This window comes from Telmatherina bonti (assembly GCF_933228915.1).
Source record: "Telmatherina bonti genome assembly, chromosome: 11".
In the NCBI taxonomy this organism is placed as follows: domain Eukaryota; kingdom Metazoa; phylum Chordata; class Actinopteri; order Atheriniformes; family Telmatherinidae; genus Telmatherina; species Telmatherina bonti.
The window spans coordinates 19124138-19140232 of NC_136629.1; the positions used below are offsets into that span (position 1 = coordinate 19124138).

At 39.0% G+C, this 16095-nt stretch overlaps 1 protein-coding gene across 1 annotated transcript in view; it reads right to left on the bottom strand.

The window, feature by feature from the left end:
- The window catches only part of cdh23 (cadherin-related 23), a gene marked incomplete at both ends in the record, with an annotated part of 158298 nt that overhangs the window by 122246 nt on the left and 19957 nt on the right, over positions 1 to 16095 (bottom strand). Inside the window, 3 exons of the mRNA XM_079249389.1 lie at positions 605 to 697; positions 1043 to 1090; positions 1395 to 1537. Of these exons, the coding sequence (XP_079105515.1) occupies positions 605 to 697; positions 1043 to 1090; positions 1395 to 1537 (284 nt within the window). The remainder of the gene's footprint in view (positions 1 to 604; positions 698 to 1042; positions 1091 to 1394; positions 1538 to 16095) is intronic.

Sequence of the window (16095 nt, forward strand, 5' to 3'; positions counted from 1 at the left end):
TCAAGTCCCTGTTTGAAGTCCTCCACTCCATTCTGGCAATTACTTCATATCAAGGATTAGATGAGGGGAAAAGAATGGAGGAGACAGAAGAAAGAAAGAAGAGAGAACCGAGGAGAGAGGTAGAGCAGGCAGAGAGAAGACACAGCAGCAAGAGAAACTGTGAGGAAAACAGACTGAGGTGGCCACTGCAGAGACCAACTTTATAGGAAGCTATGCAGACTCACGAACTAGAAGACTGCTTTTTAAAACATGAGCAGATCACAATACAGCCATGTCCAGTAGAGCTAAAACGCCCTCTGAGGAGTTGATGGCCACAGTAAATTTGATGCAGCCAATATGTAGTTATGATATTTTGAACAAAGCATAATATATTATTTTATTATAATTTCTGAAAATGTAAAGCATAGTTGCCCTAAACAGTTTAGATTAAAGGCAAAAATATTCACTGGACAGTCACAAATCTTTGTGGAATTATTGTTTTGTTGATAAAACATTAAATGATATTATAATTTTCTTTAAAAAAAAGTCAAACTAGTTTCATAAAAATAAATGAAATGCTCTGGTTTGTGTTTAGATGCAGTGAGTTAAAACATATAATTCTTACCTCAGGTATGAAAACAGTGTAGGGCTGCCCGTGGAAGTTTGGTGCGTTATCATTCACATCTCCAATCTGGATGTTTACTGTGTCTTTAACCACCTGAGGGAGGAAACACCTTTGTAAAACAGTTTACAAGTCACATCTTTTACAGAGCTACACTCTATGAAAACACTACGCATTTCTTTTAAACCAAAGCCAAAAATAGGCAAAAAAAAAAAACAAAAAAAAAACAGGTACGCTAAATTCACTGAAAATTGTTTTTGAAGCTAAACTAAACTGAGTGATACAGATGTCATATGAATGAGAAATCTGAGTGAGAACAACAGCGACAGACTGAAGAAGAGGCAGGTTTCTAAATGTGACATGTGGTCATACTGCCTCCATGAAGTCAGCATGTGTAGGGATGTGTCATGACTATGATCACAGTGCAAATCTGTCTCTTACCTCTTGAATGTCACTCACGTAGAACTCAACCTGCATCTCGGACTTTGCCTGTTTGAAGTCAGAGACACACATCATCAACTTTTCATGGAGATGTGATTCACAGGAACAATGCAGAAAAAGCAGAGGGACAGGAGGACATAGAAACGCCACCCAAACTCAAAGCGCGTTCTGTGCTTCTTTCGTAGGATAATACCGTACTTCTGACTGGTCTTTCATCATTTTGAATTTACACTCCATCTTCTATTTTTCTTAAAAAAATAAAAAATAAAAAAAAAACTGCCCTACATGTTCTGTTTTTTTTGTAGGAGGTAATGTGTGAGTGAGTGTGCAGTGTGTGTGATGTTTTTTTTACCTCACGATCAAGCTGCTGTCGAAGCCAGACCACACCGGTTTCCCTGTTCACAGAAAAATACCTCATGCCCTCTTCGCCTGAAACCCCGTACATGAGGGGCTCCCCCTCAGGATCAGTCGCCTTCAGCTGGGCTACAGATGAACCTGCCAGAAAGAGTCAAAGGTCTGAGGTCTCACAGGGTTACACGTCAAGTCAGAGTTTTAATCTTTACATTACCAACTAAAAAGTCTTCAAACACAATACTGCATTTGTTCTTTTCAAAAAAGTGTTATTTTCTTAGTGAGCCACCAGTGTTCAGCTCCTCCATATGCAGAAGTGCGGAAGATGACCCGAAGGCAAACATGCACAAACATGATAAATGTAGACATCACTGAAAATGACAATCCTCACAACAACAATTTACTGCACGAGAAGACTGTGCAACACTCTCAGGGTGCAAAATGTTGCATGAGAACACCACACTGCAGTGAAATGTGCAGGGCTAGGGGATTTTTAATTGGTGGTGCAGTGGTTCACGGGTTTCATTAATCACATATCAGCTCCGACAAGCTGGACGATCAAATCCAGACGTTGTGTGCCATTAAGCTGGCTAATGCACTATGCTGGAGAGATGTCCCAGGAAGACTGTGGTTAGGATGGTCACAGAAGTGAACTCTGAGAACTGTGAGCCAGTAAATCCCATTCCTGACCAGAGTCAAACTACTTGATCAGGAAACAGTAATGTTTTCAAAGTAGACTTGGCGCATAACGGACTGAAATGGATATAAATATGCTAAAAAACTGTTGTAATTAACAGAAGAAATTCATACACATGTGCACACACACATCCATACAGAATGAGGTGTTCATGTGCACCTCATTCACCAGGTGAGAAAGCATTACATTTTCGAAATATTGCATTATTTTAAATCTCTCGGTGAAAAGGACAAAGAACTACATCACGGCGAAAGTGTCAATAAAGAGTTGTGCTTCCAGTCTGATGAAATCCAACACCTACATGGTAAACACAGCCTTATAGTGATGATGCCAGAGCCACAGCCTCAAACAACATCTTGTTTTCAATTGTGCTACTAAGCTGAAGCTCCAAACTAAATGAATGTTTGTTATTATTTTTTATTTTTAAAAATCTGTAGAGCTGTCATCTTTCTGTATGATCTGTAACAACGTGTTTATGGCTTGTTTGGCTTTGTGCAGAAATTCCCACACATGCTTCATTTGCCTTTGACTGGAACATCAGCACTTTAAAGAGAAAATTGCACCTGTCATGTCTGTTCTTAGCAATTAAAATGTCTGATTATGGACCACAGACTAGGCCATGCATTTAGCTGGAACCTGTGTATTCATAACATGTTTTCTAACATCATAACTAAAGATTCCAAAAAAAAAAAAAAGAAAAAAAAAAAAAGAAAGTAATTCTTATATTTGTTAACATATATTTGACAGTCTTATGAGAAACATACTTCCAGCTAGTGAAATAGTAATGTAACTCGATACTTTTTAAAGGCAGTAATCCTCTATTTTAAACAGATTTACAAGTAATGCTGCCAAACATTTTGTCACTTAGGTTAGTTTGTTTCCGTTGTGAAAAGTCTGTAACCGTTCTGTTACAAACAATCCTGCTTTATACTACAGTACACTTAACATTTAATTTACTGCTAAAAAAACATGTTGAACTGTTATTTTGAAGAGATGAGTGCAAAATGTTGGAAATAATTTGCATGTAACTGATATCCTATGTCTCAATATTAATATCTTTAACGTTTTCTTCAACTTAGTTCCATTAGTTCTCACCATAAAGCTTTCCTAGAATAGTCCAAAGTGCAAATATACGCAGATATGTGTTTAAAGTGGAACTATTATGTGCATTTCAGGCTAATTTATTTTTATTTCTGAGACCAGAAGGGCTGGGATTGATCTAGTTATTGTCACAAATTGCTTTATTTACTTCAGACCGACCCTCTCCGTAGGCTGTCAGATCAGCCTGTGGGCAAAACGAGTGGATTGAGACTCTTCCACATTAAGCCCCGCCTCCCGCCACTGCACTACATCAGGAGCGCGCACCGCACCTGCTTTCGCCGTCATTGTAACATCTCATAAACAGAAGGATTAGGCTAATATGAACTCAATGAAAAAAACAAAATACAATGTCAACACAGCATACAGCCCTGCATGTTGGAACCTGAATCAGACCCTGAAAACAAAGTGGAAAACAGCAACCCACAGCAACGAATGCAGCAGGATGTCTCTCTTTGGTAAACTCACCAGCCATCGTTGGAAATAACTTTATCCAACGTTTTCCACCCCCCTGATGTATTTGTACATGCCCTTGTTAACCAGTAGAAGGTAACCAATCACCGAACCTTATCCCCTGCGACGTCACAAGGATTTACAAGTAGAAAAACCTCTCTAAAACGACGCGTTTTTCGTCGCCATAGAAACCGAACAGAGAGAGTGCTGGAACTCAAACTCAAACATGAGTTTCGGTGATAAAAAACAGTGCCGTTTACGTGTCTGATGAGGATTCAACACTGTAACACTGTAGAAAGCTCAGAAAACTCAAAATACCATAATAGCACCCCTTTAAATAAAAGATTATCAAACTCAAAGTAAATAAACTGATAAACAGTAAATAAACTGATCACGACCTATGTATATGTTCTCATATATAGGCAAACACACTCCTGCCACATTTCTCCAGGCAGGTACTTACTCAGACAAAAGAAGAAAAGCCAAACTTAATCATGTCTGTCACTTGTGCACCAGACCTCTTAACACAGCAACCAATTAGGCTTCACAATCACACATCCCTCTCGTTTTATTAATACACTCCATTTTCCTATGAAAGGGTGGCAAAAATGACTAATTAATATAACGATTTATGAACCCCTCTCATTGCGGTCTAATGAGATTTATGCAAATTCAGCAGCTTCCAATATGAGTTATAATTTGGTTGAAGACGGTGCAAATTAAGCATTTTACCTCAAAGTCATCAATAATAACAGTTTTTTCCCCCATGTTTTGACTCTCTCGACTGTGAAGGAACTATCTGCTTCATGTGGGCAGACATGCTCTTGACTGAATGATAACAAATTATCATTTGAGACTATGAAGACTCATGCATAAGAGGCAGAGCTGAGTGGAAGGATAATTCCTACTCTGAAGGAAAAAGAGAAACTATGACCACTTTATTACAATATGTTAAGCAGAGACTTGCGTGCTGCACAAGCTGGTAAAAACATAGTTTTTCACAGTCACTGTGCGGTTAAACTTCCTCTTAATTTTCTCAGCCTCATTTCAGACTAACTTAATTTAAGTCAATTAACTTCATCAATTATTTTAGCCTTTCCGAAAGCTGCAGACACTGACACAGACAAATAGATGCATTAAATTAAAGATATCAGCAGCAGAATAAATAAATTTGATGACACTGACTTTTGTTACTTGAATCGCAATCTTTCTTTCCAGAACACTTAAAATGCCACTTCTGAACTTTGGCAGATTTTCATACTTTGGCTCCTCCAACAAAGCCTAAATCAGCATCCATCATGTTTCTGTCCTGAGCTCTCTCCAACGAGTAGAAGCCAGTCTGATATTGACTTATGTCTTATCCCTCTGCTCTATCACTTCCTGTCTTTTTTTTCCTCACTTCCTCTGATAATATCTTCTTTGGTGGGTCAAGGATGGTGTGCATAAAAAATAATGTCCTCCATATTTAGTTGCTGGCATTTGGCATGGATGTAAAGCAAAGTTCATCTGTCACTCAATGTCCCAGACTGGAAAATAAAGTTATGAGGTGTAGTTTCAAAGGCTTGAGAGAGCGATGACGGTTACAAAAAAGAGCATAATGGAAGTCAGTGCGGCATAATAAACGTTGAATTTTAAGGTCAGAAAATTGTGTAGTACTGCTTTAATGCTCAAACACATGTCAACACATTCAAGGAGGAAGAACCAACTTGCAGAACTTCTTCCACAAGCATCTGCAGAAAATGGAAGTTTTGAATGCCTTTAAATATAACCATAGTGTTATGTTGGTCCGTATATTGTTGAAGAAGTGGAAAAGGGAATTTGGAAATTCCATGAAAACAAAGGTGCAGAGAAGTCAAATCCCTGTATGAACCTCCTGTGTAGCACATTTCTGTCACAACAATTGCAACATATGTCAACCTTAGCTGTGGTTTGATGTAAAACTGTGTCCAAAGCCTCAACTATGACTTCAGAGCTAAAGATATGCTTCTCTTGAAATGCTCCATCGACACTGTGTGAACTCATTTGGCATTGGCTTGAATGGGTAGCCTCCATGGCAGGTATGATGATGAAAAGAGGATTTAAGTAAAGACAACGACACAAAGTAATGAGAGCCAAGGTTTTTGTTTATAACCAATATTCCGCAAAGACATACTAAGTATGTGTATGCCTGTTTGGATATGTATATACATAGCACATATCCTTCTAATGCTTATCTGTAGCACTGTGGCACCAAGCCCTTTCCAATGACAAATGGTGGTATTTAGTAGCAAGTGGTGCCAGTATTGCTGTTATGAATGATACAGTGCACATTAATGTTACCCCGCCCTTTCCCCTCAACTCTGCAACACTGCTTGTGGCAAGAGCAATGGGCTGGAGGAATCATCTTTCTTCTTCAACTTACTCTCTCCTACTATCTAGTGAGTCTATTAATTGGAAGTACTTAAGTAAAACCAGAACAAACATTATGAACCATTGTTGAGCAAGTAACTGCAGGGAACCAAAGCATGTTTACACTTCCCTGCTATATCTTGAGCTATGTCTGTGTGTTCTCCTCTGGGTTCATTTTATCTGCAGACCTCAAACAATTTAAAACTACTTAAACTGGAGTAAATCATCTAGAGATCTTGGATATATTTGAAAGGATGATTGAGCCAGTTTCCCAACTGATTCATTCAAGCAGCTTCATGACAGAAATTGTATAAGTAAAAACACTGAAAGCGTGTTTTTATCACAATGACTTCACTTTGAAGAAACTTCAGAGGAAACCTCGATAAAATATTGAGAGTAATTAAAATTTAAACAACTGAGGTCAGAGAGCAGAGAATGCCTGAACCTCAAAGAAGAATGGGCATAATTAGAAAGCAGAATGACCCTTTATCTGGAAAAAGAAGCTCCAAGTTTTACTAAAATATGTAACAAACTGTTGCTTTGTTGTGTCAACAGTAAAAAACATGATGTTATATAAATACATACATACATACATACATACATACATACACAGACACACACACACACACACACACACACAGATACATATATATATATATATATATATATATATATATATATATATATATATATATATATATATATATATATATATATATAAGAACACTTGATAACTTGTACACAGCAGCATTCAGGTGCTGCTGAATGTTTTACTCAGCCCAACCTTTTGGGAGAGGCAAACTGGGTAGTGGCAGGAGCTAAATCAGCCACTAGAGGACATCAATCCATGCTGGATCAATAGGTGTTGCACGCCTTAGATGGGGACTAACCTCAGTCCTGCCTGGGCCTCAGGATTCTCAAAGAAAAGAGGCTGTAGGCCAAAGCCCTGTTTATTATGTTGGTGACATCTCTAGACCTCTCGTTCATCTGACTTCTGATTCACTGGGACAGGCACTGTCAGCTCTGCAATTTCAGGCATGCTGTGAATTATAGCTTTGAATTTTATAGCACACAAAGGGCTTAAAGGGTATATGGGCACTGTTCAGCTGTCTACCACAGCAGGGGCAAACAAAAGAGAAGATGAAGCCACCTCAGATCAATGCTCAGTCTGACTGACCGTGGTGGACAGCATGGAGAGAATCTTGATCTTTACCTGCTCTGTATAAATACTTGATGGATCGTCTTGGGCAAGGCCAGTGAGACTTGGGGCTGAAGTCATGCAATCAGTAGGCTGATGAGTCAGTGTGGTGCCACTCATGTTACTGCACTGTCTATCTGCTGACAAAGAGAGCCTTCAAACACATCAACAAAGCCAAGATGGAGCCATGACGCCTCACATCAATCATTCCCATCAAAATTTCACACAGGCACACATCATCTCAGGCAAACTTACTGCTTGAGCTAACTGGGTACTTTGTATTTTTTACTTTGAAATAGAGCATTTGTCACTTCACAGATGTAAAGAAGAAATAAACTTTGCACTCTTTGTGGAGTAGCTCTTACGGAAAGTCTTATAATTTGTTACACAGATGAGTTGGGATTATAAACTACAGTGTTATAAGGTTCAGGTGACTCTATACTACAGGGTTTACTCTTCTGCAGTACATACGTCAGACGTGGGATAGCAGGTAGACAGTTTATGAGGGATAACAAATAACCAAGTCCTTCTGCACTGCCAATCAAAAGTTTGGACACACTTTCCCATTAATTCCAGTCAAAATGTCCAAACTTTTGACTGGTAGTGTGGGTGACAGCAACTGCTATTGAAATAAAAGAGGTCAGATTATTGTGTGTTCTTTTGAGTGTTTTCACGTGATCTGAAACACGGATGTGAAAGATCTGCAAATTAAAAAAGAAAGAGGGAAGCAGAAATGTGAAGGAATCACACTTCAGTGTTATTTAAATGAGAAACTGGATTAAAGCAGTTTGTAAATTGTAGCTGTAACAGCTCAAAGACAAGCACTGCATTTAACTTACAGCTGCAGTGATGTGGGGATACACACTGTGGCCTCACCACAAGAAAAGTCACAGTTGTGAATGTGTACTGGACAAAGTGATCTGCTGTACAGGGGGCCCACAGGGAATAGTACTGGCCCCATTCCTCCTTCCTTTCTACATGGTAAACGTGTAGGAAGTGAAATTCTCAGATGACTGTGCTATTATTGGCCTTATCACAAATGGGGATAATGGAAATTACAGAACTCATGCAGGATTTCATATAGCAGTACCTGTAGGATTGGGGTGGGATAATCGAATAAAAAAATTGAATATCGGGATTTTTTGCTTCACAATTTAAAAAAAATTTATTTTTTTTTTTTCAAATAAATAAAAATAATCCATCATAAAAGTTTTTTGGCATTTTTTTTTTTTTTTTCATTGATCTTTTTACTTGTCTTCTTGGACATTATAGCAAGAGAATGATGGTCTGGCTACTGTGTTGTTTTTTTCCTAATTAAAATAAAGAAAAACGACTCGCAAAAAAAGTTTTGTACATTTTTTTGTTTTTAAGATAAAAAATCAGAAATATTGAGGAATCATGAAAATCGCGATTTAAAGCAAATCAGCGCCCAAAATATTGGAATCGAATCGAATCGGGACAAAAGCATATTGTCACAGCTGTACTGTAGGACCACTTTCAGATCAACACTGAAATGAAGAACTGGTGGATTTCTGCAGGAGGACCAAACCCGCTAAACACCAGTGAACATTCAGGGAACGGACACGTGTAGATGATGAGATTTTATTAAACCTAAGTTTAACCCTGCACCTGCAGGTAAGACTGAGGTCTTTTGGAGATGAGGGGGCACTCCTGAAAAATTCTTTGTTATTGTCGTGGCATCAGAACTTTTTTATGTAGTTGTTGATGGAGTAGTAACATATCTACAGAGGAAAGGAAGAACCTGAAAAAACTGAAGAAGTCCAGCTCTGTGCTGGAATGCCATTTAGACCCAGTGAAGGTGGTGGAAGAAAGGAGGATGGTGCATGAGCTCCCATCTCTTCCAGAACACTGTGACAAAACTGTAGAGCTCCTTCAGCAACAACAAATCATAGGTCCTTCATTCTTTCAGCAGTTAGACTGTATTACCAGCACTGGTCCCAGTAGACAAAACAAACATGATACATTTTTTCATTTTTATAATTCACTTCTTAGATATGTTTGTATCATTTTGTTTTGTTTTATTGTATCTTACAGCTTTGTGGCTTTACTTCTGATCCTTTCTGTCTCTGCTGTTGTTTAATGGAAATGTACCCAGTGGGGACAAGTTTGGTTAAGTTAGCATGTTCTCTTCATGTTGTACTTTGAATGTACTTAGATTTTCTCCCATTTTTTGAAGACTTATGTTAGGTTAGCACATGATTATAACCTCACCTCAGAAATGAGTAAAAACGTGCATGTGCACCCTTTAATTGGCCGAGCTGTCACTGGGCAAGAGGAGGGATGTACCCCTTCTGTTGATAAGCTTCAGCAGCCTAACAACCCTATGACTGGATACAGAAAATTACAGAATGAATACATACAACTTCGACTTTGACATCTAAGGTCGGTAAGAAAATCGCTCAGCTGTTCATGACTGCAGAGTAAAATTATAAGCTTTACATTGAAGCTGATCAAACAAAAATCACTTCTGAGCCGAAATCCTCTCCAGTCATACCAGTGTTTGACCTCGGCTCTTTCAGTCGATCTGACTCATAAAGCACTTTGAGAGTAATTTGTGAGTCAGATTTCATCAGGGAATTTAAGTAATTGTTTCAGGCCCATCCTTTTAAGAAGCTCCTCAGGGATGTATGTATTAACTTACTTCCTCCCCACCAGTCAAACACAGTAAATTAATCTTTCTTCTATTTCTTTGGAAATAAGATGGAAATGTATTGAAATCTACTCATTGGCGCTTTCTCTGCCCATGGTGCTGTGAGTTCTGTTAATGGCTTCAGATTCAGGTTGCTTCTGGGGAGCCAGTTAGATGTGGAAATAAACTAAGTTGAATCTATCTATCTGGAATGATAATGGTCCGGCGGCCAGACGCAGAGTTTGAACCTCTATTTCCATACAAAGAAAGATGTATGCATTTACAGGACATATTTTATGGCTGAAGAGAGGCTGCATGCTGATTGTTTATATTCCTGTAGGGTAAGGACAGCCATAGAGAATAATAAAGTTAAGAATAAAGACGGAAAAAAGAGAGGAAGAGCCAAACAGATAGCAAGATTTACTGAATATCTCTGCAAGTTTTTATGTTCCTTTTTAAGAGTGTATGAGTAAAATGATGCATGTGTTGTAGATTAACTCCATTTGCTTGTTATTTAGTTGGTATAAAATAAAAATAAAGTTAGATGAAGCGTATATCTAAGAAGAAAGATATTTATAATTTCATATAGTAACTTTACATGCTTTCTGTTTATTAACCCTTTTATTTTTCACTAATTTTTTCTACTTTCGATGTTTTTCTGTGCTTGCACACACGTGCATGTAAGTGTGTATGTCTGCACTCGTGTTTGTGACATCAATAACTGTGATGGGGATGAGAGCTGAAGACAAATGGTACCAGCGGTCTGGCTTTAAATGACTCCTGTGTTTCAACAACACACACCATGAGAGTCCTTGGGAGAGTGTGTATTAATCCAGCAGATTTATGACTAAATCTGTCACGGATGGGAGGAGAACAACCTCTGCCTTTCCTTTAGCCATTCCAGGGAGAAATACACACCGCCTAAACCACACGCTTAAAATTTACACAGCTTTTAACTTACCAGACTGTACGTACTCAGAACCATGATATACTCATCTAAGATGAAAACTGCTGATATATTCAGGCAAGCGTTGATACATAGCTTGGAGGATGCATAAACACACATTTATGGTGGCATGTACTGACATGGTGGTGCAAAATGGCAAGAGGCAAGGAGGCTGACACTTCTTGGTACATAAACTGTTAGCTTGAAGGTAATGAAAACAAACTGGCTTCATGCTTTCACATGACTGGACACTAACGAAAACATGTTATACACATTTATATTAGATTTCTACCAACAGAATGTGTACATGTTACACATTAGACCCTTAATACTACTGAGAATCTCAATGTGAGTGTGTGGAGTAAACCTTTTGTAGACATGTTGGGGTAATTGTGTATGTGTTCTTTTTCACAACCAGCCAGCCATCACTCTATATTTATTTGGGTTATTATATAATTTTCTCCATGTTGTATATGTGGCGGCTTTATTTGTGTAAAACTAGGGCGTGACGTCTGTCCCCCTGTGTTCATATGAACCGGATCCCCTTTTAACACAGTTACTGTAGTTTACTGGTGAAGCTGATCTGGTGAGTGGAAATGCATCAAAAGGTGTTTATTTCACAAGAATGTACACACATTGTATATTGTCACTTACATGTACGTGATATTAATGTTATGTTTTGTTTATCTTTGTTTTCCCAGTTGTTTACCTGGCAACGGCACGGTTACGTGTGGAGATGCTAGTGTAACTAGCCTGTGTGTTGCACGTATCTTAATAAATATGAGCAATACAGTAACCTGTTGTTTGAGTGAGACACTCTTTCACCAGTTAAGCACACCCTTTACGGTGGGAGTTAATGGACTAACTGTGGTTAGTGTAATAAAACCATACAGTGAGCTACAACACATTAAGCGTGTGGTTGTCTTTAAAGAAAACTAGGCTTAAAACCTAAAATAAGCCACAAAATCCCTAAATGTTAGAAGCTCATGTTGCAAATAAAAGTCTCTGCTGTGCTAAAATCCTACGGTGTGTAATGTTTTGTTAATCTAAGTTCACACAAAGCCTCCTAGAATTTTCTAAGCGGTTGTAGAATGATTTATATCCTCAGGATCGACACCATGGACACCTGAAATAAGTTTTTCAAAGAAAGCAACAAAAACAGCCAGCATAAAGTAAGACAATTAAGAACTTTAGCAAGTCCTGTTTGAAGTTTACCACTGCTCAGACATGAATCATTCATTGCCTTGACGATGACAAGAGCAATTCAGCACAGTCCAAAATGAGCTGATGGGTATGAGGCACATGATTGAATATATGGCCCAGGATTGGCTTTCTAATACACCCAGGTGGTGCAATGATGAAAACACTGAGCGACAAGGCTGTGACTAACAAATCACATAGCAAAAGTCAGAGTACAGTGAAGGACATTAGTGGACAGTCATCCCCCGCGTTGTTGAGGAGAGGCAGACCTGTCACTGCAAATTCACACACAGCTTCTTTCAGCCTCCGATCACACAGGAAAGCTTTGTGCTTCGCGATATTCTGTTCCTTCCCATCACAGTCTTGCTGTTTCCAAACTCTCTTTCGCTTTTGTCATCCTTTCGTCACGCTTCGTCCTGCTTGTGGAGGCCAGACAGACGGACATGGGCGGCGCTGATTGGAGTGGACAGGTGGCTGTGTGCTGCTGAGGCTTCTGGAGTGACATCTGAGCCAGTCCGGCCTGTCATTGTCACAAAAGTCAATGGTTGTCCCAAACGCACAAATCCACACCAAACCACACTACTGCCAACACGTCCATCAAGCATGGCACTTTGTGACACCTGCCTAATTCTTTCTCCTTCTTTCTGTCTTCACGTCTTGCTTCATTCATCCAGCTTTGCTGCTCACTTCAGTTTTTAATCTATTTCTTATTCTGCCATTTGCCTCTCTCTTCTCTTCCTCCACTCCCACTCTCCCACACTGGCCCTCTGCTGACCTCACCAGGGCTGACTATTACCTGTGAGTGAGCTAAATCACAGCCGGGTAATGGAACATGCCACCTTCACTGAGAAGCTGCACACACATAACCACATTCACATTAAAACAAAAGCCTCTCCATCTTGACCTTTTCCCTTTTCTCTCCCGTTTACATGTTTATCATTTGGCCCCTGTGTTACTGAATTATAGGGCTGATGTTGTTTCTGTCAACCCTGGGGATGTGAATGGAAATGTTGTGGAATGGCAGGAGCCGAGGTCAAGAATGAGGCTTTGGCGACTTCAAGTTGGCCCACAGCTACACAAAGTCAGTTGAGCATTACCTCAGAGAAAGCATCGCTTTCATCAACTAAAGCTCTACCTGGGAATCCTTCTGTATCTTGTTACATGTGGGACATGTTTACATGTCTGTTTGCATACATACACTGCACTCTTGACTAAATTGTAAGTGACTGTTTTAATTGAATTATAAAGGTTGTGTTTTATTTTTCACTGATATGCTGAGGTTGTTTATGATTGTAAAGGTATTTTTGTGTATAAATGAAGGTGTGTGGGTATGATGAGATGCATATGTGTGTATTCAGAATTTAAGCTGTCTGAGACATATCTGGGGTGTGTAAGGGTCTTTGTTCTAATACAATTGGACATTTAAAGCAATAATATATTTAATTTTGTATTGCTACTTATTTATTGTTGTTCCTAATATTTTTACTATTGTAAGATTTTGTGTCGCCTTTAACATCTTTTGGGGCAAAAGATAGAAATTAGCCTTGGGCCATAATCTAGTGTGTTAACATTAATATTTAAAAAATGCTAATTAACTTGCTTTGTCCTGTCTAAATAAAGAAAAAAAAAGAAGAAACGAGCAGCAGTGCCATGTCTGTTTTTGATGAGGGAACCAGTAAACAGACAGAACTGGAAAAATCTGTAAAACTTGGCAGTTAAAGATGCAGTTAAAGATGGGACTTTTATGTTGGGTTGATAATTTCTTTTCCATAATAATATCAACTGGTGCTGTATTATAAACAACTGCAAAGCCTGATTAGTTACCTTTACTAGATACAAAAGCCTCTGGGGAATGAGCAACAGCTAAACATGTGGAAAGTGCCACAAAGAAATGTGCTAAAATCCACTGCAATATTCTCCATTCTGTGTTCCCTCTTGTTTTAAGGTTCATGTGCTGCCAGACGTGTGTCACTAGCAGTTAAATGATAAGGACATAGCTGATAGACAGACATATGGGACTGTGATTCTGGAAGACAACGCTCTCCCCACACAACCAGGATCATCAGAGAGGACTGCAAGAATTTGGGAGTGGAGGAGAAGAAATGGCCTCTTGTGAGTCCAGACCTCAACCCAAATCAACAACTGTGAGATCAACTTGTGTGCTCTGTTTGCATAAGTGACTAACAAGACCACACTGGTTGAGCTTCATAAACGGTTGATGATCCCACATTGCCATGTGACCTTGCTTTTGACCAGCACGAGGAGGGGTGCCAAGCTTTTGTGTCTGCATATGGATCCTCCACATAACTGAGATCCAACAGTAGAAAATAAATCCATTGCAAAAACAGCCTATATGTGTTTTTTTTTTCCTAAAAACTGTGAGAGTGCAATTTTAAAATCTACCAACCTAATTACAACAAGTCTGTATGCCAACAAATGAATATTTTAGGTGATTTTGCCAAATGTTGGTGGTTCCTAGCCATGTATTTATCTGTGTTTTTCACACCACAAAAGCACAATTCTTACAAGTTATACCTTGTTGTAGTGGTGACTAATCAGCCTTTCTAGCAGTCTATGAAGCGACACCAGCTTGTATTATTAATGGAGAGAATACATAACCAAAAAATAGCCCCCTACTTTTTGTGCCAACTTTATTTAAATCCATAGCTATGGTCACTTTAAATATATCAGTAGATCTGCATTTCTCGTTATGGACATATTGATTATTTGGATAAGGAGCAGTGGTGTGGATAACATAGCTCTGTTTTTGATTTGATGTCTTGAAATTCAATAGGTGCAGAACTAAAGTCTTCACAAAAAAAAAAAAACCAAAAAAAAAAACAAAGGAGTCACAATTTATATTGCTAGCTACAGCTGTATATAACAAAGGAAATATAGCTGTGAAAAAACTGTATTCTGTGTAATATTTTCAGGGTCACAACTTAAGGTTTACTTTGATCATACCATACTGGCATAAACTGATTTATAACCATAGAGGAGTCCCAACTTAAGATGCCTAATTGCATAAGCTTTCTAAGCAACAATGTTTATCATGTTTAAAGCTAAGCTTTAATATTATACATTTGTTAAGGTAGATTATAATATTTTCAGTTTCCCATTAACAAAAGGAAAACAAGTCTGAAAAAAGTAAAAGGGGGAAAAGCTACAAGTGTGTGTCCTCTACATAGAGTGAAGGGTTCTCCTAAATGTCAGTATCTGAGGACCAGGAAGATACAGCGTGGGGGCAGATTCCACACTGATATTGTCGCTAATGTCTCAAGTTATGTTCTCGAAATCAGTATGCATGCGTAAAAGCTCACATTTGACAGATAAAAGATGATCAGTCCTGCGGTGGACTGGCGAGCTGTCCAGAGTATACCCCGCGTTTCGCCCAAAACACTGCTGCGACAGGCTCCAGCTGCCCCGCGACACTTCATCGGACCGAACGGTTAGGATAGTAAATGAAGGAAGATAATCAGTCACAGAATAATGAAAGTGTCTTCTTCACGTCACAGCACAATCTCAATGTCAAAGAAGCAAGTGACTTTCCAGATTTTTGCGTCAGAAGACACATATTCAATTGTAATTGTCCAACATATGGCAAGTGGAAGTGGATCCTGTTTACCCTTTCATTTTTAATTGGGAACTTTTAAAGTTTTGTTTCGCTGCTACTCACCAGTCCATATGGTGTAACAGTTGTAAAATGACATGGTGCTCCAGACACCGCACTAACATGTCCGATCCTGCGTGGTCAGGTCCATCTCAGCTCAGTGTAGCTGACCAATGCCAGCTGGACTTTATATGGGCAGAGATACTTGTGCATCTCCATCTTCCTTATCTCTCCTCCTCACTCACTTATGTCCATCTGCTATGACGCCCCTCTAAACCTCACGTCTCCCTCCGCTAGGAATCTATTTCTATCCCTCCATGTGCATCAACTCCGCTTTCACATCTTCATTTTCTGACAGCTCCCCTTTCCTTTATCCTGCCTGTTTCACTCCATCTATTTTTCTCTCCTTCTCTTTTCCTTCTATAATCCCTGTGCCCTTTCCTATCTTCTTTTCACCTACTT